The sequence below is a fragment of the Bombina bombina genome, chromosome 1 (genome assembly GCF_027579735.1).
Source record: "Bombina bombina isolate aBomBom1 chromosome 1, aBomBom1.pri, whole genome shotgun sequence".
Lineage (NCBI taxonomy): Eukaryota > Metazoa > Chordata > Amphibia > Anura > Bombinatoridae > Bombina > Bombina bombina.
The window spans coordinates 831915137-831940057 of NC_069499.1; the positions used below are offsets into that span (position 1 = coordinate 831915137).

At 33.8% G+C, this 24921-nt stretch overlaps 1 protein-coding gene across 4 annotated transcripts in view; it reads right to left on the bottom strand.

The window, feature by feature from the left end:
- ZNF185 (zinc finger protein 185 with LIM domain) overlaps positions 1-24921 on the bottom strand; it is a 334258-nt gene that overhangs the window by 173317 nt on the left and 136020 nt on the right. For all 4 annotated transcript variants that reach the window (XM_053699442.1, XM_053699440.1, XM_053699441.1 and 1 more), the window contains exons 10-15: positions 23958-24041; positions 21710-21793; positions 17211-17252; positions 13531-13620; positions 11904-11966; positions 8458-8529 (exon numbers count right to left, since the gene is read on the bottom strand). In XM_053699442.1, the coding sequence (XP_053555417.1) occupies positions 8458-8529; positions 11904-11966; positions 13531-13620; positions 17211-17252; positions 21710-21793; positions 23958-24041 (435 nt within the window). The remainder of the gene's footprint in view (positions 1-8457; positions 8530-11903; positions 11967-13530; positions 13621-17210; positions 17253-21709; positions 21794-23957; positions 24042-24921) is intronic.

The window sequence follows — 24921 nt, forward strand, 5'->3', positions numbered from 1 at the left end:
TGGGCTTTTTGCCTGGTTCAGGTTTTCAAAACCTCTTGAATTGTTGCGAATGTGTTCTGTTTAGATCCGTACTCTATTTGTTTCAGAGTATCCGATCTGCAGGTGTCCACAGGTTTCTTTAGGCACAATTATTAGGTAAGGTATTTCAGTTGTTCTTGGCGATCCTTTGAAAGGAGGACTAGGTGCTTTGAAGGTTGTTCTTGAACGCTTCAGAATATCTTTCAAGCGTATTTGTTGGTCCGTGGTTTGATGTAGTCTTGGCGGTCCACTTCGAAAGTGGACTATGAAAATGTTCAGTGTAGCAAGGAGTAGGCAACGCGTTTCAGCTGATTAATACAGCCTTTATCAAGCATATCCTTGCAGTTGTAAACAGTGGGTTTTTGTATTCTGTGATTTGATTCTATTGGATCCCCTAGGTAGTTGTATCTTTACAATCTGGTGATCCTATTGGTTGTTGTGTCGGTGCTTTTGATTGGTCATTCCTTAGCATGTGACCTATTAATGGTTCAGTTTATCACGGTGATGGGGGAATTTTCACTTATTTGTATCAGATGACCAAGTAAATGCATAAAACGTTATGAAAACTTGTTCCAGTAGTAAACACAAATACGAATGTATTGTTATAATAAAAACATAAATAACTTTTTGTACATCAGAGAATCTGTCCTTACAGGGTTTGTGAGTCAGTATAAGGTTTTTGGTATATGCCAATTTGAATATTTATTATGTTCTATTTAGTCCTTTAGTGCAAGAATTCATATTTTATTGTTGGTTCAATTCTAGGGTTGGTAAATTAGAGGTTTAGTCATTTGTTTTGATGATGCAATTTAATATAACAGTGGAATGGGAAATTTCAATTTTGCGTGTTCTTGTTTGATCTTTAGTAATCGTTTGTTAAAAAGCAGTTTTTTTATTAATAATCGTTATTTCCATTATTATTGCTTTGGTGCAAGTATATGAAACATGCATTATTGGTTCTGGAATTTTTATTCCTATTTTTGTAATTTATTTATTTTTAGTGTTCGTTCTTTTATAATCTTTTGTTGAAGAGCAGGTTAATCTTTTGGTATTCATCATTTCAATTGTATTGGTTCAAGGATATAAAACATCCATTATTAATAGTTGTGTATCAATCTGTTGGGTTTCTCTTCCGAATTTGGAGTGTTTGTTCTCTTTTAGCCTTTGTTGAAAGAGGGTATCATAAAACGATTTCTTAAAATTTGGTGAAATTTTGAATTGTTTATGAAGTGTTGTTATCAGATGCATTATTATTGGTTCTGGAATTTTTATTCCTATTTTTGTAATTTATTTATTTTTAGTGTTCGTTCTTTTATAATCTTTTGTTGAAGAGCAGGTTAATCTTTTGGTATTCATCATTTCAATTGTGTTGGTTCAAGGATATAGAACATCCATTATTATTAGTTGTGTATCAACCTGTTGGGTTTCTCTTCCGAATTTGGAGTGTTTGTTCTTTTTTAGCCTTTGTTGAAGGAGTGTGTCATAAAACGATTTTTTAAAATTTTTGGTGAAATTTTGAATTGTTTATGAAGTATTGTTATCAGATTGGGTTTTTGGTAAAACATGCATTATTATTGGTTCTGGAATTTTTATTCCTATTTTTGTAATTTATTTATTTTTAGTGTTTGTTCTTTTATAATCTTTTGTTGAAGAGCAGGTTAATCTTTTGGTATTCATCATTTCAATTGTATTGGTTCAAGGATATAGAACATCCATTATTATTAGTTGTGTATCAACCTGTTGGGTTTCTCTTCCGAATTTGGAGTGGTTGTTCTCTTTTAGCCTTTGTTGAAGGATTGTATTATAAAACGATTTTTTTAAATTTTTGGTGAAATTTTGAATTGTTTATGAAGTGTTGTTATCAGATTGGGTTTTTGGTGTTGGCATGCAGGATTTTTTGTGGTTCAAGTATTCAAGAAACAGTTTAGACTGAAGTCTATATTCAGACCTTTTGGTCTTAAGGTTTGCATTTCGAAGATCCATTTTGCTTCTTTTTTAAGTAGGTTGTTTGCCTGGTTACCACCTCTTATATTTTGTTTAATTTTTTGTATAGCTGTGTAGTTGAAATATTTTAGATTGCTGTTATTGCAAGTTCTGAAGTGTTTGGGAACTGGCAGGTCTTTATTTCTTTCTAGTTCCGATTTTTCTATTGATAATATGTGTTCCCTTATTCGTTCTTTTATCATCCTTTCCGTTTCACCTATATATTGTTTGTCACATTTTGTGCATGTTATAAGATATATTATGTTTGTGTCTGTACATCTTATAGTCTCTTTTATTTTATATTCCTTGTTTGTGATGCTGGATTTGAATGATTTAGCTTTTTTTGCATGTCTGCATGCTTTGCAGAAACCGCAGGGATAAAATCCCTGTAATGTTTCACCTTGAACTCCTTTTTGGATTTTCGGTTTGTTATGTTTTATGGTTGGAGCTAGTGAACTTTTTAGGTTTTTGGCCTTTTTGTAAATGAATTTTGGGTTTTGTGGTAATTTCTCTCCTAAGTGTGGATCTTGTTGTAGTATTTTCCAGTGTGATTTGATAATTTTTTCTATTTCACCTCTATCCTCACTGTACTCTGTGATGAAAGGGATGAACCATTCTTTAGATTCTTCTATAGTGTTAGTTTTATCTTTGGGTTTATATTTGAGTATGTCCTTTCTGTTGGTTTTTTGTACTTGAAGTCTTTCCACTTCTATTTCTTCCTCTGTGTATCCTCTTTCTATGAATTTCTCTTTAAGTCTCTTTGATTGGATTTCAAAATCTGTGTCTTTTTTACAGTTTCTTTTGAGTCTAAGGAACTGACCCTTTGGTATATTTTGTTTCCACCGCTTGAGGTGACCACTTGTTTCGTGTATGAAGTTGTTTGCATCGACCTCTTTGAAATAGGTTTTTGTGAGAAGCTCGTTATTTTCTATGCTAATTTCTAGGTCTAGATAATGTATTTTCTCTGTACTGTAGTCTGCAGTGAATTTTAGATTAAGTTGATTGTTGTTCATATGTTCTAAGCAGGTATTTAAATCTTGTGTTGTGCCTTTCCAGACAAAGAAGAGATCATCAATAAATCTTTTATACATGATGAAATTATTTTTGAAGGGGCTCTCTTGTAGGAATTGTGTTTCCCATATTCCCATGAACAGATTTGCGTAACTAGGGGCAAATTTAGTGCCCATAGCTGTTCCGCAAATCTGTTCATAGTATGTGTTTTCGTACATAAAAAAGTTATGGGTTAGAATAAATTCTATACAATCTATTATGAATTCTCGTTGTTCTTTTAACATAGTTGGGTCATTTCTTAAATATTTATTATGTACGAAAACACATACTATGAACAGATTTGCGGAACAGCTATGGGCACTAAATTTGCCCCTAGTTACGCAAACACAATTCCTACAAGAGAGCCCCTTCAAAAATAATTTCATCATGTATAAAAGATTTATTGATGATCTCTTCTTTGTCTGGAAAGGCACAACACAAGATTTAAATACCTGCTTAGAACATATGAACAACAATCAACTTAATCTAAAATTCACTGCAGACTACAGTACAGAGAAAATACATTATCTAGACCTAGAAATTAGCATAGAAAATAACGAGCTTCTCACAAAAACCTATTTCAAAGAGGTCGATGCAAACAACTTCATACACGAAACAAGTGGTCACCTCAAGCGGTGGAAACAAAATATACCAAAGGGTCAGTTCCTTAGACTCAAAAGAAACTGTAAAAAAGACACAGATTTTGAAATCCAATCAAAGAGACTTAAAGAGAAATTCATAGAAAGAGGATACACAGAGGAAGAAATAGAAGTGGAAAGACTTCAAGTACAAAAAACCAACAGAAAGGACATACTCAAATATAAACCCAAAGATAAAACTAACACTATAGAAGAATCTAAAGAATGGTTCATCCCTTTCATCACAGAGTACAGTGAGGATAGAGGTGAAATAGAAAAAATTATCAAATCACACTGGAAAATACTACAACAAGATCCACACTTAGGAGAGAAATTACCACAAAACCCAAAATTCATTTACAAAAAGGCCAAAAACCTAAAAAGTTCACTAGCTCCAACCATAAAACATAACAAACCGAAAATCCAAAAAGGAGTTCAAGGTGAAACATTACAGGGATTTTATCCCTGCGGTTTCTGCAAAGCATGCAGACATGCAAAAAAAGCTAAATCATTCAAATCCAGCATCACAAACAAGGAATATAAAATAAAAGAGATTATAAGATGTACAGACACAAACATAATATATCTTATAACATGCACAAAATGTGACAAACAATATATAGGTGAAACGGAAAGGATGATAAAAGAACGAATAAGGGAACACATATTATCAATAGAAAAATCGGAACTAGAAAGAAATAAAGACCTGCCAGTTCCCAAACACTTCAGAACTTGCAATAACAGCAATCTAAAATATTTCAACTACACAGCTATACAAAAAATTAAACAAAATATAAGAGGTGGTAACCAGGCAAACAACCTACTTAAAAAAGAAGCAAAATGGATCTTCGAAATGCAAACCTTAAGACCAAAAGGTCTGAATATAGACTTCAGTCTAAACTGTTTCTTGAATACTTGAACCACAAAAAATCCTGCATGCCAACACCAAAAACCCAATCTGATAACAACACTTCATAAACAATTCAAAATTTCACCAAAAATTTAAAAAAATCGTTTTATAATACAATCCTTCAACAAAGGCTAAAAGAGAACAACCACTCCAAATTCGGAAGAGAAACCCAACAGGTTGATACACAACTAATAATAATGGATGTTCTATATCCTTGAACCAATACAATTGAAATGATGAATACCAAAAGATTAACCTGCTCTTCAACAAAAGATTATAAAAGAACAAACACTAAAAATAAATAAATTACAAAAATAGGAATAAAAATTCCAGAACCAATAATAATGCATGTTTTACCAAAAACCCAATCTGATAACAATACTTCATAAACAATTCAAAATTTCACCAAAAATTTTAAAAAATCGTTTTATGACACACTCCTTCAACAAAGGCTAAAAAAGAACAAACACTCCAAATTCGGAAGAGAAACCCAACAGGTTGATACACAACTAATAATAATGGATGTTCTATATCCTTGAACCAACACAATTGAAATGATGAATACCAAAAGATTAACCTGCTCTTCAACAAAAGATTATAAAAGAACGAACACTAAAAATAAATAAATTACAAAAATAGGAATAAAAATTCCAGAACCAATAATAATGCATCTGATAACAACACTTCATAAACAATTCAAAATTTCACCAAATTTTAAGAAATCGTTTTATGATACCCTCTTTCAACAAAGGCTAAAAGAGAACAAACACTCCAAATTCGGAAGAGAAACCCAACAGATTGATACACAACTATTAATAATGGATGTTTTATATCCTTGAACCAATACAATTGAAATGATGAATACCAAAAGATTAACCTGCTCTTCAACAAAAGATTATAAAAGAACGAACACTAAAAATAAATAAATTACAAAAATAGGAATAAAAATTCCAGAACCAATAATGCATGTTTCATATACTTGCACCAAAGCAATAATAATGGAAATAACGATTATTAATAAAAAAACTGCTTTTTAACAAACGATTACTAAAGATCAAACAAGAACACGCAAAATTGAAATTTCCCATTCCACTGTTATATTAAATTGCATCATCAAAACAAATGACTAAACCTCTAATTTACCAACCCTAGAATTGAACCAACAATAAAATATGAATTCTTGCACTAAAGGACTAAATAGAACATAATAAATATTCAAATTGGCATATACCAAAAACCTTATACTGACTCACAAACCCTGTAAGGACAGATTCTCTGATGTACAAAAAGTTATTTATGTTTTTATTATAACAATACATTCGTATTTGTGTTTACTACTGGAACAAGTTTTCATAACGTTTTATGCATTTACTTGGTCATCTGATACAAATAAGTGAAAATTCCCCCATCACCGTGATAAACTGAACCATTAATAGGTCACATGCTAAGGAATGACCAATCAAAAGCACCGACACAACAACCAATAGGATCACCAGATTGTAAAGATACAACTACCTAGGGGATCCAATAGAATCAAATCACAGAATACAAAAACCCACTGTTTACAACTGCAAGGATATGCTTGATAAAGGCTGTATTAATCAGCTGAAACGCGTTGCCTACTCCTTGCTACACTGAACATTTTCATAGTCCACTTTCGAAGTGGACCGCCAAGACTACATCAAACCACGGACCAACAAATACGCTTGAAAGATATTCTGAAGCGTTCAAGAACAACCTTCAAAGCACCTAGTCCTCCTTTCAAAGGATCGCCAAGAACAACTGAAATACCTTACCTAATAATTGTGCCTAAAGAAACCTGTGGACACCTGCAGATCGGATACTCTGAAACAAATAGAGTACGGATCTAAACAGAACACATTCGCAACAATTCAAGAGGTTTTGAAAACCTGAACCAGGCAAAAAGCCCAGCCATCTGACAAAAGGATTAACGGTTAAAGCACACTACCACAATACCCCAGCATCTACTTCTTCAAGTGTGTGTAATCGCAGAGACAAACCAACTCGACATACTGAAACCACTACAACACCGGCAGCGGCTATCCCGGCTTCCGATCCACATTCATCACAGTAAAGATTGAATTGGGTACAAAAAGAAACTAGACCAGAAACAAAGTATCCCAAAAGAAACAACGGGTAAGATTTATTATACCTACACCAACTAAGGAAGTTAATGTGAAGGACAGATAACCAAAACTACTTAACAGTGACTTATAATCGCAATATATATAGCAATTAGATAAAAACGTGTTGCAGCACGCCCGCACATACTATCCCCACGGAGGACTTAACAACAGCGCTTTTAACAAAAAGCAATTAACAATTACTCTAACGATCACGGCAGAAAGACTTTATCTTTCATAACTTATACGATTTTTACTGTATCACTTTATTTTTGTTTCACTTTTATTATTTGTTACTATTGTTGATACCATTGACGCTATTTTAATTATATTGTTGATACCATTGACGCTATTTTAATTATGTATGTTCAGCTTTAAACAAACGAATATGGTAAATATGGTAATTAAGAATTAATATTGCGAATATTCTTTGTGGATACCATACTTCTTCACAAGTCCACTATATCAAATCCATAAAAAATATCTGCAATTAAACCAAAATTCAAAAATTCAAATATACAGATATGTTTGTATAACACACTAAGTAACAGGGATTGGAAAACATATTATATCATTTTATTCACACTGTATGGTTGGCCAACCAGTTAGATTTGTTTTAAGAATCAATTTCTATTGTTTTAAATTTTATTGTATGTATTTATAATTCTAAAAATAAATAGATCTCATTGAATCCAACTACATAGTAAGACTATCTTTCCTTATTGGGTAATTAAGCACAAGCGCTTAAGAGTCTCATCCAATCCAGATTTTACCCCCACTTTGAAGTTTGTGAGATTACTTCTTCGAGACTCCCTAGCTTTTACCCCCACAGCGCATAGTTTATTAACCCAACACACCAACACACTAAAATCCTCACCTAATATATTTCTATGGGAGGGCACTACAAATTTCAGGTCCTGACTTTCTCTCCCGAAGCTGAAGGCGCGTAAAAAATTAGAAGAAATAATTTTATTCTTTACTCAGTATAAAATAATACCTTATTTTAAATAAATAAATCTGGAGAATTGTAATGTGTGTTCCCCGAAATGTCAAATAAATTGGCATGTTTTTAATGAAAATCCTTGGATGTTGCTGTTTGCTTTGAATATTTGATTTTGAGTTCAACACTCAGGTGGTTGTAAGCTGGGGGGGGGCGGATTTATCACTTGGACTGTATATATACAGTATATATATATATATAAATAATAATAATAATAATAATAATAATAATAATAATAATAATAAAGGTGTGTTAAAGGGACATGAAATCCAACATTTTTCTTTCATGATTCAGAAAGGGAGCTAGCTGAACACATCAGGTGAGTCAATAGCATGAGAGATATGTACAGCCACCATATCAGTTTAAAAGCTTATATTAAAACTTTGAAGAAGTCCACTATTTTTCCTTTGTTTTAGTGCAGTTCCAGCTTATTGCTCAAGCGATAGCTAGGACCTACGTTTTTCTGCGTGCCCCATAGAAGTCCGTTATGCGAGGGATTTAGCGCTATCTGACCTCCAAATGTTAGCACGGCCTAGGCTTTTGCTTGTATGCTAACATTTTACTTGGAAGTAAAAATGGAAGCACCATAGATTGCATTATAGCGATGTTAGCAAACCATATTGCTACCATTTTACGCTCCACTTGTAATCTAGGCCTTTGTATTTTATGTAAATCAGTTTGCCTGACTTGACTTTGTCTAAATGAATAATTTACCTCCCTCTTCCAGTCACATTTCTTACGTTGTCCACAGAGTACGTTTTATTTGTCTCTCTTGCAGTATTATATCTAGATAAAAATAAAACACACATAACATTTTAAAGGTGTTTCTATGTTCTCTAAGGTCTATAAAATGGAAAATATATTTTTATATAAACTCAAACATTTGTTACTTTGAATAAGAACAGCAAATAAAAAAGTTAAGAATATTTTTGTATAAAAAGTTAAAGGGACACTGAACCCAATTTTTTTTCTTTTGTGATTCAGATAGAGCATGCCATTTTAAGCAACTTTCTAATTTACTCCTATTATCAATTTTTCTTCGTTCTCTTGCTATCTTTATTTGAAAAAAAAAAAGCCATCTAAGCTTTTTTGGGTTAAGAACTCTGGACAGCACTTTTTGATTGGTGGATGATTTTTTTCCACCAATCAGCAAGGACAACCCAGGTTGTTCACCCAAAATGGCCGGCATCTAAACTTAGATTCTTGCATTTCAAATAAAGATACCAAGAGAATAAAGAACATTTGATAATAGGAGTAAATTAGAAAGTTGCTTAAAATGTCATGCTCTATCTGAATCACAAAAGAAAAAAATTTGGGTTCAGTGTCCCTTTAAGGTAAATCTGTGTAAGTTAAAACTGATATCATATGTTTCTCCGTGTACAACTACTGCTCACTGGCTGATAGTGAAAACTCCCACAGCTCTATTGGTTAGCAGGAACATGCCCCCACCAGAATAATAACACATTTGTTTAAAGAGAATTGCTTACGGGGATATTAAACAGTATTAGATTGCAATATAACATGTTTAATTATGTGAAGGTAAAAAACAATTGCAATATACCATTATTATTTATTTTGTCGCCTTTTCCTGTAATTTAACTCTAAAAATTGTTTGTTTTTTTTCTAAATTCTACTAAGTTGCTGTAAAGTAATGGTCACTGCCATGTTTGAACTTAAAGGGGCATGAAACTCAAAAACAATTCTTTCATGATTCAGATAGAGCATATAACTTTCCAATTTACTCTATTATCTAATTTGCTTTGTTCTCTTGTTATTCTTTATTAAAAAGCATACCTAGGTATTTTTGGAGCTAGCTACTGATTGGTGGCTGCACATATATACCTCTTATCAATGGCTTACCGATGTGTTCGGCTAGCCCCCAGTAGTGTTGCTTCTTTAATAAAGGATACCAAGAGAATAAAGCAAAATTTATAATAGAAGTAAATTGGAAATGTGTTTTAAATTGTATGTTTTATCTGAATGATGAAAGAAAAAATTAGGGGCAGATATAAAAAAGGCATTAAAATAGACTATCCAAACAATGCTGTGTGGGTTTCCCCACTGCCTTCTTTTTTTTTTTTACTTTACACAAACACACTGTTTAATTGCCTGGCTTATATATCTTTCCCTAAACGTTCTCAGCATGGATAAATAGAAAACTAGTTCAAACATAGTAGCGCCCATTTATAGAAACTAGAGGACTTTATAGAAACTTCAAGGGTTAAAAATCTTTCAATTTTTCAAGAAATAAAAAGTACATAATCAGAAAGTTCAACTCATATACTTTTAAAAACACTTAAAGGGACACTAAACCCCAAATTTTTATTTCATGATTCAGGTAGAAAATACAATTTTAAATCACACGAGGCATCTATGTGCATCTACCAATCAACAGCTCCTGCGTCTATCTAGATATGCTTTTCAGCAAAGAATATCAAGAGAATGAAGCAAATTAGATAATAGAAGTAAATTATAAAGTTGTTTAAAACTGCCTGCTCTTTCTAAACCATGAAAGAAAAAAATGGGGTTTCATGTCCCTTTAAATGTCTTTAGAAACAAAACTTGCATATTTATAAAATGTATATTTTCATTTCTGTATAAAACGGCTCCTGAGACCGCCCCTAATAGAGGGCTGGATTCACTGTCTTGCATTGAAATCTATTAGCCAATCGCTTGTTAGCCTTAGTGCATGTATTTTAAAATTAATGAAGCGGTTTTCGCATGCACATTCTTAATTATGGGCATTCGCATGTGCAATGGAGAAGTAACTGACAGTACTCCATATTTGATTATTCTATTTAACGCATCCGGCGAGGGGTTGATGACTCATCAGCTAACAGTGGAGGAAAGGAGTGAGCTTTGTACTATGAAGCTGCTACCCTTGATAAAAACAACAATTTAGACGATTAAATCTCTTCTTTCCCACTAGCTTATTTTGTTTAATTGATGTTATTTTAAAACTAGGATAGAAAGTCACTGTCTATGATATCCATTTATGGTAGATATAATTATCTCAGAGCTGACATTTCCCTTTCTATCATCTTTCAAACATTGGTCCCTATTCCAAAATGTTTGAATTTGGAAACACAGTATTGTACAGGTTTGGTTTTTTTTGTTTTAAATGTTTATATTATATGATTATATAATGATATAAGCTTATATTGAATTTTTGTACAAGTTTCCTAGTTTAGAACTTTGATATAAACTTTTCAATTTTATTAAGCAAACCAAAAATATCTGGCTTATTATCGTGAACTTAGCATGCACAAGAACTTTGTGCAAACTGTGCAAAAAAATACCCAGTAAAAATAACTAAGAAAAGGCAATCAAAATAAACAAAATGGTTTTCATTGGGTCCAAGGGTATTAATTTGATAAGTACAAAGATTCTTTGAAAAGCTGCTGCCAGGCCACTGACAACGGGCTGGGGTTCCTCAATATGTACGGTGCTTGTGATGATACAATAATGTAATGTTGCAGTTAACCTCCTGTGGGGCGTACGAGTTAAGGAGTAGTAGTCTTAAGACCTAAAGGTTCGCACGGAAAAAGTTATATTCAGGGCCATTCGGCCCTTGTTAAATCGGCCCCATAGTCTTCTGTTCCTGCTTTATTATCTGTTTGGAATACTGACCCCCCCCCAACCTTTGCTTGTCTGCTAGGTACCAACCTTTACCTGAAGGTTTTTAAAAGCTAAAGCCTGGATACCTGAACCATTGTAGATGTTTCCAGGTGGATTTGAGCTATTTCCTGCATACTGATCCCAGATTGCTCAAATACATTAATACAATGGGTCAATGTGAGCTTTTCTAATGATTTGGAATGGGCTCAAATTTAAAACAAAAAACAAAAAAACACACACACATTTATAAATCTGGGAAGTAACAATCAATCTATCAATTTATGGTGTGTTTTTTTCTGAAAAGAACACATATTTGATATAAAAAAGACCCTTAATGATAGAATTAGAAACAGGTTTCAAAAAATAATTATACCATCCAGAAAAAAACTAGGTTTACCCTGTTTTTAAAAGCCAACATAAAATGGCATTAATAAAGCTTGCTGGATCAGTTTGTTTAAAACTGCTGTTTTGCTTTGTTCTTTATTTGAGAAGAAATATGCTGTTTTTAAGTAAAACAAAAAGTCTTGAACTGCAGCACAAACCTGGATGGAGATGTCTGAGAAGATGAGGAAGAATTCTGTTGCACTTTCCAATTGTTTTCAAACCTTTATCAATAAAAAAAATATTACATGTATTTTAAAGCAACAAAACGATTACAACATACAAAATCAAACTCATGGAAGCTTATATCATTGGTAAATACATATTTAAAATTCATTCGACTTATTATATAATGTTATGGTGTCCCTGTAAACTATTTACTAATCTCTTATATAACTTCACAAAATGTTTTATAAATTCCATTTTTTTTTTCATTTAAAATGTTAAATGTCACCAGTTTTATTGAACTATTTTTAACTATATAAACATACTAATGACTATAATACATAGTACAGAAAGAATATGTCATCAGACTGATAATGTGGTCCAATTAACTCATCATAGGGGTTTATTTTCAAATTTAACTCCCAGAAACGAAAAACATTAGAAATGTTATCTGTATTTTAAAAGTATACATACATATATATTTTAAGTTTATCAGATTTGTATTTGTGTATACATTAGCGTGACTGAAGACCTTGTGTAAAGGATAAGGGGCTCCATGTACTAAGAGGCGGGCGGACAGCTTCTTAACTCGCAAAGCTGTCCGCCCGCCTCCGCTACACACGGGCAGCGGATCTATTGATCCGCTTGCCCGTATGTATCATTACACACTCAGCGGAGTGTGTAATGCCCGCCCCTTCAGTCGCGCGACCAATCACGCGACTGAAGGGGCTGTCAATCACCGAGAGCGAGCGAGCTCTCGGTGATTCTGCTTCGCCACCTAAGAGGTGGCGTAGGGTGTAGGAAGCAGCGGTCTAATGACCGCTGCTTCTTACATTGCGGGAAGCAGGCTCGCATATGCGAACCTGCCCCGCAAAGGCTCCGGAGCAGCTTTCGCTGCTTCGTACATGGAGCCCAAGGAGTTAAAAAAAAGTTGCACCAAACACAATATAAATGAAGTTAAATAAACAGTTATATATATATCTGATAAAAAATGATTCACATAAAAATAAATAAAAATTAAAAAGTTATAAGGGTTCAAAGGTATATAGTATATGAAACAGCGTTTGGCTGGAAAGGGCTAAAATATATATATATTTATACATACTTATACATGTCTAAATATGTGTATGCATGTATGTGTGTATATATATATATATATGTGTGTGTATGTGTGTGCATGTGAATTTAATGCATTTAATTTAATATATATATACTCATATACACTCATATAAACACAATTTGATAAAAATGATTCACATAAAATGAAAAAAAAACAACTTTATTTATACAGCTTTCGCTCGCACGCAAAGCATTTACTGTTAACTTGTAATACGCATGCTAAACTGCGCATTAAAAGTTTACTTCTAAGTGAAAGTGCTTAAAAGTGCACCACTTGTAATCTAGCACTTTGCTAATTTAATTTCAAGACCAAGACAGTCCATGTGTGTATTTTGTCAAACAATTCTTTATTGTCTCTCAAACCAGTAAAATAAAAAAATAAAAAAAATTAAGAAAAGAAAAGAAATCAACCTTTATCTTTTGGCAACAAATCTGCATTTCTACTGGATTTCAATTGCTAGAAAAAAATAAAAAAATACATATTTTTCTACTTATTTAAATTACCTGCTGGCATCATCATAGAGATATGAGGCCAAAGATTTTGGTAGTGTTTGGCTCTCCCTGGTATCATTTTCTTCTTCTTTAACTTCCACTCTTTAAGACAGAACACAAGCGATAATGTTATGGTATATTTTTCATTCTATAATCAATATGGATCTAAAAACAATTCTTGCAAAGAATAATATACATGAAAATGCATTACAGAAAATCATAACATTTGTAAATAAAATATCTCTCTCTCTCTCTCTCTCTCTCTCTCAGAGGATTTGGAAGCTCATGATTTACATTTAATTTACAGGAAATGAGGGCAAATAAGTAATAAAAGAATATTGCAAACATGTTTTTTTACTACACATAGATAAAATGTTATATTCAATTTTATATTCAAAGTGTTTAATGTCTCTTTAACTAAGGTATAGGGATGTTTTAAAGTATATGTAGATAGATAGATACACTATAAATGCTCCTGCACTTCAAATGCTTTTCTAGCCGGGTTGATTCTTGCAAAGATCCCCACTCTAAGATCTGAATTTGCACAAATCTTAGTGTGGGGATCCTTTACAGAAATTAATCCGGCCACGAAAATATCTGAAGGGCACGAGCTGCTGCTTACTTCCACATTTGGATCCGTATGCATATCCTTTTTATCTGCAATTTAAATGAAAATCGTGTGCTTCCAATTCCACTGAATTTCTATAAATTAATGGGCACTGCCATGTCAATTTCTGCTGTGCACAAATAAGGACATATAAGGTTACATTTATCATGCTTTAAAATTTATGTTTTTTTTACTCTGCAATTGGGCTCCAGTTATTAAGCAGCAGAAGTTGCTTTAGAGCCATTGTGGTGCATTGTGGTGTAGGCTCACATCAGTGAATGAAGCAAGATAAGAAGCCGAGATCATCCGACTTAAACTTCTCAGTTAAAACTAGTGATGGGTAAATTTGCTGAAAGTTTAATTCGTTTGGTAGAAGGAATATTCCTGTGGATATTCGTTTTGGACAATCAAAAGTTGATATGAATGAAAATCCATTAAAATTCGGTAATCAAATGTTTTTTCCGGTTTTTGAATGTTCATAATTAGATCGAATATCGACATTCGAAATTTCAAATGTAGCATTCAATTAAACAAATACTATTCAGAAGTTCAAAAGTTCATGTGTTAGGAAATTTAGTAAACTCATACATAATAGATACAAATATATCAATTTGAATGTTTCTATTTCGAATATTGCATATTTTAAATATTTTGTTCAAGAAGAGCATTAGAAATACTATTACAAATATATTGATTCAAATTTTTGAAATTCGAATATTGCATAATTCGAATCAAATAATTTGAAAAATGTGAATAGAATATTACATTTAAAGAAAAAATTAGAATTAGAAATACTATTACATTAAACGAATGATAGAATTTTGTACAAGTATTCGAAACAAACTAATGTGTTCAAATTTGTTTTGTTTTTGAATTTTGCAAAACATTTACCCATCCCTAGTTAAAACACCACAAACTCTTTTATTTGGGGTGATTGACAGACCCTGCTCTAATTCAATTTGTTGTGAGAGAGCAGGGTGCAGCACTGCACAATGATTTCCTTCTGTATTGTTAAGTGGAGGCAACAGACATACAGCGCCTGTTGCCCACTTGCTTCAATCACGAGCAGACAGGTTCTCTAGTTTAGAACACGAGCAATCCGTGAATTAATAGATGTGGGTCACAGTCTGGAAAGTTATTCTATCCTTAAATGTCCTCAGCAGAATTAGATTAGACAAGGGAAACCTAAGGTTTTAACATGGCAACATGTATAGATACTAAAGTATTTTAGAGAAACTAAAACTTTACATGTAGTGCTACAATATTTAAACAACTAATATATTTAAAAAAAACAAAAACATACTATTTGCATGGGCTAGTTATTGCTATGAATACATTAGATCTTATTGGTTGTCTATTTTTCCTACTATGATGTCACTCTGTCTTTGCTGCTGTTGGGATTCAGTAAATAATTTAATGCAAAAAATGAAGCCTCCTGACTTGCAATACAATCTAGCTTTTATTATTACCTCATTATTACTATTACTACCTTATATTACACATCTAGCTATTAAAACAATCTTGTCAGTTGTGCTAGGCTGATATCTGATAATCAATTTATATTCTGTATAATCCATGTCTAATGCATGTCTTTGCTCTAAATGCTGAAACTTTAATAGGTTACAGAATAAAAGATACAAAGGATTTTATTGGATCCATAATATTTCTTCAGGAGGTTCCATTCATTCCCATAACATTTTTATATGCACTGTTTATGTTTCAGTACCATGATTCAGTGCACTTCAACCCAGGGCTAGACTGGAACCACTCCCACCCCCACCCTCTTTTGTTATTTAACCATACCCTAAAAATGACAAGTATTATGTACTAGTTTGATTTACAAAATCATGTAAAGCTTGTAACACCTTTCTGTCACTGTATTTTGCAAATTGGTGACGTGTAGTAAAAAACAAAACAAAACAGAAGCAAATGAAGTTGACATTGAAATAAAGAATAACTGCTTATTGCTAATCAGCCTGTGTAGTCACAGTCACTCAAAATAACAGACACCTAAAAGTCAGAGAGAAATAGCACACACAGATATCAACCTACAGAGCAAGCAATTTTGAAGAGGATCATTTTAATATAATTCAGGGGGGCAAGACAGTGAGATGCAAGGCAGGGCTAGGCCTGTGACCTGCTCAAATAACAATGCTGATGGCTAAGGCAACCAGTCCCAGTCTACGGGGACTGGACCACGGGGCAAATGCCCTGTATGTCCTATGCCTCGGCCCACGGGGCAAATGCCCTGTATGTCCTATGGTCAGTCCAGGCCTGCCTCAACGCCACAGAGAAAGCCTTTTTTTTATCAAATTGCAAAGGGTATTCACAGTAGTATCTAACATTTATTACCTAACAAATAATTTCATCATTAACTTTAATCTGTTTAATAATGCATAGTTAATTTTGTTTAACAGGACATTCATGTAGATTAATATCTATGCATTGTGTATATATACTAGCAATTAAGCACTGAATTTCATAAGGGATAAAAATAATTTGGCATTGTTTTATCTCCTTTGCTGCAGCCATTTAGAGACAGATATAAATGAGCTAATACATTGGTCAAGCAATCATTGTTTATACTATTTAGAGTCTGGGTCCATGCAATAAGCAGCGGAAGCTGATCTCTAACCCTTGTAGGGCAGGTTCGCACATAGAGCCTGTTCCCCGCAATGTAATATTAGACTGCTGCTTCTTACATTCTTCGCCACCTCTGAGGTGGTGAAGAGAAATCACAGAGGGCTCACTCACTCTCAGTGATTGACAGTCCCTTCTCTCGCGCGACTAAAGGGGCAGGGATAACACTCAGAGGAGTCCAGGATTTTAAGATCCACTACAGCCTGCATTAAATGCAGGTAATGTGGATATTTAAAGTACATTATAAAGTATAATTAAACAAAATAATTGGTGTATAAGCATTATGCTCTAGTTCCTTCAACCTCGTATACAAAGTGCGTGTTCTAACCAGTCAGTGTCTACATATAAAAGCCTGTAACCAGTGGGTGTGTAAAAGGTTCTGCAGTTGAATTAAGAAAGGCTATAACAGCAAAGTGCATTTTATGCTAGGAATAGAAAAACTCACCGTTTTGCCACAAAGGGGTTAGCAGTGTCTTGTGTTCCAATTCTAAAAAAAACAAAACAATTAAAGGCAACTGACAATTGCACCTATATATATGGATTGATTAGTATCTTTAAATGTCATAATTTTTGGGTTCGGAAAAAGTTATAAAAAAAAAGTTAATGTGCAGGGTGCAGGGATTATTGCTAGGGCTGTTTTCTGCTATTCATTTGAGCTTTTCTCTGTGTTTGCCGCCTGTCTTATTAGGCTCTACTGATGGGTCATATGATTTCAGGGGCAACACTGAGCAAATGGAAATACTCTACTAGTGAGCTAGGTTTAAGGGACAGTTATGTCAAAATTAAGCATTCATGATTCAGATAAAGCATACAGTTTTAACCCTTTAACTGCTGAGCTATTTCCACTTCTAAACTGTTTTGTAGTCTTTAGATGCTGCTCGCCTGAAACGGAAGCTAAGAAGCAGCAGTCGTACGTTATTTTATGTATATATCATGACGTGTAAGAAACCTGCAACAATTCATTTTTTTATTAAAATTTTAATAAACAAGGTTATAAACAATAGTGAGTGGTGTTTTTTTTCCTAAACTCTATAGTACAAAGAAGGAGTTATCCTCAAATAAGGGCCTTTCAGTAAAGTTATATAACTTTGATCTGCTTACAGGGGCTCCCATAAACCTCTTTGCAAACAAATGGACATTGTTTCATGCCAGGCAGTTAATATTACCATAGTGATCACCTGGCTATCAAAACTTACATACGGCTAGATTAAAAGTGACGCGCTAACTGTTGTGCTCGAGCAATAAGGGGCATATCACGGCTCTTTGTATTCGTCGAAAGTAGCGGGCATATTAGGAGTTGAAAGTGAACACGTTCGCTTGAGCACAATTGAATTTAACATGTGTCAGATTAGCGCGATTTCAGAGCTCTGGATAAGTGTTAAGCATGACTAAAAAGTTGTACAAAAAACATCAAAAATACATTGAACATTACAGTTCCACTCATAATAACACTGTCTAATAAAAAATATTTAAACCAATATTGCATAAAAAAAGTTATAAGCACTCAAAGATATGAGGTCACAGGTGTTAGAAAAAAAAGGCAGGCAAAGGGCTTTAACCCTTTGAGTGCTAATGACGGCTCTGAGCCGTCACAGAGTTTCTCACTCTGGTGCTTATGATGGCTCAGAGCCGTCATGAGCACTCTCCCACCTTGAGGGAGATCTGGGGGCTCCTTACTGCTCCAAACCCCGGCGATCGTGCCTGTAGAGTGACATGCATCGCCAGGGCAATTACGTGATGACGTCACCGCACAACTTTATTTATACTTAACAATGTTAAGTATAGGAGGAGGGGGCATGCTGCTTCTAAGTATCTAAGCAGCTACAGACCCCCAACAGTGTAAGTCTTGGGGGTCTGTAATTTTTTTTTAAAAAAGTTAAAAAAAATGTTTTCAAAAATTTAAAAAATAAAATATTAGCACCCAGGTGGGAAATGGCTTAGCAGCCAAAGGGTTCCATAGACATACATACATATGTCTAAATATTTATTTGTATGTGTGTATAAATATACACCTTTAATGTGACCTATAAACTGTACAATTCAATTGCAAAACAAAATAAAATCTTTTAGGTAGAGGGAAGTAGAAATAAAAAACTAAAATAATATGGTTGTTGAAACACCCTTTGATTTTATTACAGCACTCAGTCTTTTTGGGTATGAGTTTTTCAGCATGGCACATCTTGACTTGACAAGATTTGCCCACTCTTCTTTGCAAAAACACTCCAAATCTGTCAGATTGTGAGGGCATCTCTTGTGCACAGCCCACTTAAGATCACCCCACAGATTTTCGATTGGATTCAGGTCTGGGCTCTGACTTGGCCATTCCAAAACGTTAATCTTCTTCTGGTGAAGCCATTCCTTTGTTGATTTGGATGTATGCTTTGGGGCATTGTCAAGCATAAAGATGAAGTTCCTCTTCATGTTCAGCTTTCTAGCAGAAGCCTGAAGGTTTTGTGTCAATATTGTCTGGTATTTGGAACTGTTCATAATTCCCTCTACCTGTCCTTGACTAAGGCCCCAGTTCCAGCTGAAGAAAAACAGACCCAAAGCATGATGCTGCAACCAAAATACTTCACTGTGGGCATGGTGTTCTTTTGGTTATATGCAGTGTTGTTTTTGCGCCGAACATATCCTTTGGAATTATGGCCAAAAAGTTTAATCTTGGTTTCATCAAACCAGAACACCTTTTGCGACATGCTTTTGGGAGACTTCTGATGTGTTTTTGCAAAATTTAGCTGTGCTTGGATGTTTTTTTTTGTAAGAAAAGGCTTCCGTCTTGCCACTCTACCCCATAGCCCAGACATATGAAGAATACGGGCGATTGTTGTCACATGCACCACACAGCCAGTACTTGCCAGATATTCCTGCAGCTCCTTTAATGTTGCTGTAGGCCTCTTGGCAGCCTCCCAGACCAGTTTTCTTCTCGTCTTTTCATCAATTTTGGAGGGACGTCCAGTTCTTGGTAATGTCACTGTTGCGCCATATTTTCTCCACTTTATGATGACTGTCTTCACTGTGTTCCATGGTATATCTAATGCCTTGGAAATTATTTTGTACCGATCTCCTGACTGATACCTTTTAACAATGAGATCCCTCTGATGCTTTAGATGCTCTCTGCGGACCATGGCTTTTGCTGTAGGATGTGACTAAGAAAATGTCAGGAAAGACCAACTAGAACAGCTGAACTTTATTTGGGGTTAATCAGAGGCACTTTAAATGATGGCAAGTGTATGCTGACTCCTATTTAACATGATTTTGAATGTGATTGCTAAATTCTAAACATAGCTACATCCCCAGTTATAAGAGGGTGTGCACACTTATGCAACCATATTATTTTATTTTTACTTCCCTCCACCTAGAAGTTTCAGTTTGTTTTTCAATCAAGTTGTACAGTTTATAGGTCACATTAAAGGTGGAAAAAGTTCTGAAATGATTTATCTTTGTCTCATTTTTTTACATCACAGAAACCTGACATTTTAACAGGTGTGTATATACTTTTTTATATCCACTGTATATATTTATATATATATATATATATATATATATATTTATATATATATATATATATATATATATATATATATATATATATGTGTGTGTGTGTGTGTATACATATGTATTAGTATGTGTATGTATTTACAGACATATATACACATATTAAAACATAAATACATATGTATAAATATATAGACATATATATATATATATATATATATATATATATATATATATATATATATATATATATATATATATATATATATATATATATATATATATATATATATATCTATATCTATGTGTGTGTGCATTGGAGCCCTTTGCAGTAAAGTAGCTGAAAACATGGAGAAAAAAAAATCATATTTATGCAATATTCATTTTTAATAAAGTGTTTAACTATGTATTTACTATAAATATTTCACATTCCAATGTTCTTCACATTAGGGAATATTTTCTAAGACTTTTGAAATACATAATCCTATATATATATATATATCTGTCAATAAGCCTAGATATAATCATATTGATATATAGGTATAGATATAAATTTTACCAAAAGAACATATATATATATATATATATATATATATATATATATATATAAATATTTATTTAAAAATAAATAGAACATATTCTACTATGTGAAGAACTTTTGAACGTGAAAAATTTAATATTTTATGTCGGGTTAGCGCATGTGAGAAAATATGTTCCATTGAAGTCTATGGGGCAATACGTTAACACTGTTGTGATATCCTAAGTTTCACTTTTTGTGCGCGTTGGATAGCCCCCTTGTGCACACATTTTTTACTTTCAACTTGTAATACACAAGCTACCGATGCGCACAAAAATCTGACTTCTAGCAAAGTTAATGCGCAAGCGATCGGGGTGATTGACACCCCCTGCTAGTGGTCGATCGGCCTCCGGTGAGCAGGGGGCGGCATTGTTCAAGCATTTCACTAGAAATGATTGTGCAATGATTAATGCTGACAGCATATGCTAGCGGCATTTAGCGATGTTGCAATGTTGAGCAAATTGCTACAGCTACAGCGAATCATGTCTGCACGCCTTTTGTTAAATTGTTCAGCTACTTCTCAGTAGTGCATTGATGATCCTTCAAGAAAGGTTATCAATAGGATGAATCAAATTTGATAATCGAAATAAATTGGAAAGTTGTTCAAAATTGTATGCTCTATCTGAACCATAAAATACATGTTTTGGGTTTCATGTGCCTTTTTAAACCATTGCCAAGAACCAAGATTCAGGGCTATTTGCATCTTTAAAGACTGGGGGTTCTGTAGCCGTTCTCAACACCCACTAGACCTGCTACAGATTACAGATGCATCCACCTATATATGTAATACCACAACATACAGTAAAAAAATAATCTGTAGAAAAGGTTTAGAAATACATTTTCTACTTATGTTTTTCTGTTTTTTAACTCACCCACTGTCTCTTTTTGCAGCTGAAAGAACATATGAGCGCTGTTTAGTTGCTGTGTTTCTTAAGACACCACTGGCTACCTCACTCCTTATAAAAATAAAGGAAAAAAATAGTTACAAATAAATTTGAAGGTGCATAGCAGACACTACAAGTTTTTAATATCATTAATTATACTAAATGGAATGCAAAAGTGGAGACAAATTAGTTCAGCCTACATGTTAAATACATGAAATGGGTATTACTTTATAGTGTATGATACTGCTAAATGGCTCTGAAAACTTGGTGAGGAATCTATACAAAGTGATTAAAGTCGGACAAACACAATGGAGTTTATTCCAAATAAAAATGAGAATATTTAACAATTACACCGATATAGAGATTCAGTTTTGTAAAGTGTTCCCAAACGGTTGCTGTTATATTTTGTTTTTCTGTCATTCTAGGGGTTTACATTTGCTGTGCGAGATATCAAGTACTAGACAATTTAAATGGATATTAAACCCCAATTTTTTTCTTTCATTAATCAGATAGAGCATGCAATTTTAAGCAATTTTCTAATTTACTCCTATTATCAATTTTTCTTTGTACTCTTGGTATATTTTATTGAAAAAGCAGGAATGTAAGCTTAGGAGTAAATTAGTTGCTTAAAATTGCATGCTCTATCTGAATCATGAAAGAAAAAAAATTGGTTTCATATCCCTTTAACACAACTATAGCTGTTAATGAAAGTAATGCCAATGGCAATTAGCTAGAAAAGAATTTCAAGACCCCTTGTCAGCTTAATGAGTTTCTATGACCTAGGTCATTGTAAGAAATGTCTAAAGGTTTTCTCCATCACTAGTGCTTATCCTAGAGCAGCGGTCGCCAACCTTTCGGACCTCAGGGACCACTAAACTCACAATTTTGAATTCCATGGACCACTAACATGATTTTTTTTTAAAAAAAGGTACAAACCTCTATAATGTGTATATATACATATACACACACATACTGTACATAACTAGTATAACCATAGCTAAGTTTACATTATGAATATATTTACACATTTTTATGAATAATTTTTTGGAATTAACTAACTGAATGACAGAACTGAGAGAATACTTCCCCATGACAGATGAAGGGTGAGTGCCAACTTTTGAGTTGGAAACAGAGAGGCAAAAAGTTGGGGAAAAAATAATTATGTTTAAAAGGACCACAAGAATTCCAAGTTACCTCCCCAGTTAGGAATTATTCAAAACTACTTATGATCATGGACAGACATTGGAGTCATAAATTAAGTTTATATCAGAAAGCTCTCAATATGGATGTGAGCTAACCACGACTGATGTTACTGGAAATTACTGTAAGACTGGTGGGATATAGCTGATCTGTTGGGTGGCAATTACTGGAATTCAGGTGGAATAGCTTTGTGTGCAAGTAAATTATTAGAATGAAAAATTATTTATATTTAATTAAAAAAAGAAGATGGAGGGGAGGAAGACAAACGGTGATGTCCATCTGAAGGCATTAGGAAAACTACTACAAAGAGACAGGTAAAGGGAAGAAAATAAATGAAATATGAGAATGTTTTTATTTATTTTTTAAGATTTTCTTTTTTGATATACTTAATTCCACTTTTCCAAGCCAAGACTATTCCAACCTTTGCTGGCTTTAGAATGGAAGCATCTTCCTCAGAGCAGCGTGCCGGGCGGGAGGAGTTAAAAATACAATCTAGCTACGCAAGATGCGCAGTACTATGCAACGTGGGTAGGGAGAGTGTAATTTAACTCCTCTGTCAGTTTTCACTGATGTACAGCCAGACACTGTAGGGAGTTGTGGCGACGCGGTTAACACCATCAGAGGAGATTAATTCCTGCTTGATGGTGTCAAGGACCACCAATATCTTCTCGTGGACCACCAGTGGTCCATGGACCACTGGTTGACAACCGCTGTCCTAAAGAATGTTTGTTTAGGAAGAGACCTAAAGACCTCCCTTACATGCACATAAACAACTTCCAACCCCCAAAACAAAGGAAGTGGTCATTAAATAAAGGCAAGCAAAATAGGAAATAAGGAAATATCTTAAAATAAAACACAAATATAAATATAGAAAGGATGAACAGAGAGAGGTACTAAAATTGTCCTTTTCAATTTTTCTCCAAACATGTTGTGTGAGTTCTCTCCATGCAACAAGGTTCTACATACTTATTATCCACTTCAAAAGTTATTTTGAAAGTTATGAGAGATGGACAGGAAAATCTGAAGAGTATTTTACCGCTTTGCATGTTCGTCTTGAGAGAAAGGTGTCTCATCATCTGACAGATCTGCTAATGATGTACTTCTTGTATTAAATGGAGCTCTAAAAAGATGAAAAGAGTTAGTGATTAATGAGCCATTGTGTTAAGTGCCAACTGTGGAGTGAATATATATATATATATATATATATATATATATATATACACTGTATATATATATATATATATATATATATATATATATATATATATATATATATATATATATATATATATATATCTAAAAAAATGAGAAAGAAAGCGCACAAAGGCACCTACATAGTGCAAATCAATTTAATTTAAACAATAATACAGGGGTATATTAAAACTGCTCCCCGTAGGGTATCTACTCACAAGAGTCAACCTCAAACTTGTGAGGTATGTTTGAGCATGTAGTTTGAAAGTTCCGCTCAGAACCGCTTGCTATGAAAGTGCTTAATCAAAGAAGTCAGGACAAATCCAACCTGAATGCCGGGTGTCGCTGTCTGTAACTCGAGATCTGGACAAGTATTTCTCCCGGCCTCTTATTCCACTCACATCCCTTTTTGGTAGGAGTTTTTTTGGGATACAATCTTTCTTGAGCAAAATGGTCCGTGCAGATACAAACACAGCTGATCGCAAATAGTGCTGGCAGAATGGTGAACCGCTGAGGGAGAGAGCTGAGATCCCAGGAACAATTAATGAGGATTCAGAATTCAGTCTGTGCTGATCCAAAGTGAGGCTAGAGTGATGATTCTCAGTAGTATCAAATTGCCTAGGCTAGGTAATTTGATACTACTGAGAATCATCACTCTAGCCTCACTTTGGATCAGCACAGACTGAATTCTGAATCCTCATTAATTGTTCCTGGGATCTCAGCTCTCTCCCTCAGCGGTTCACCATTCTGCCAGCACTATTTGCGATCAGCTGTGTTTGTATCTGCACGGACCATTTTGCTCAAGAAAG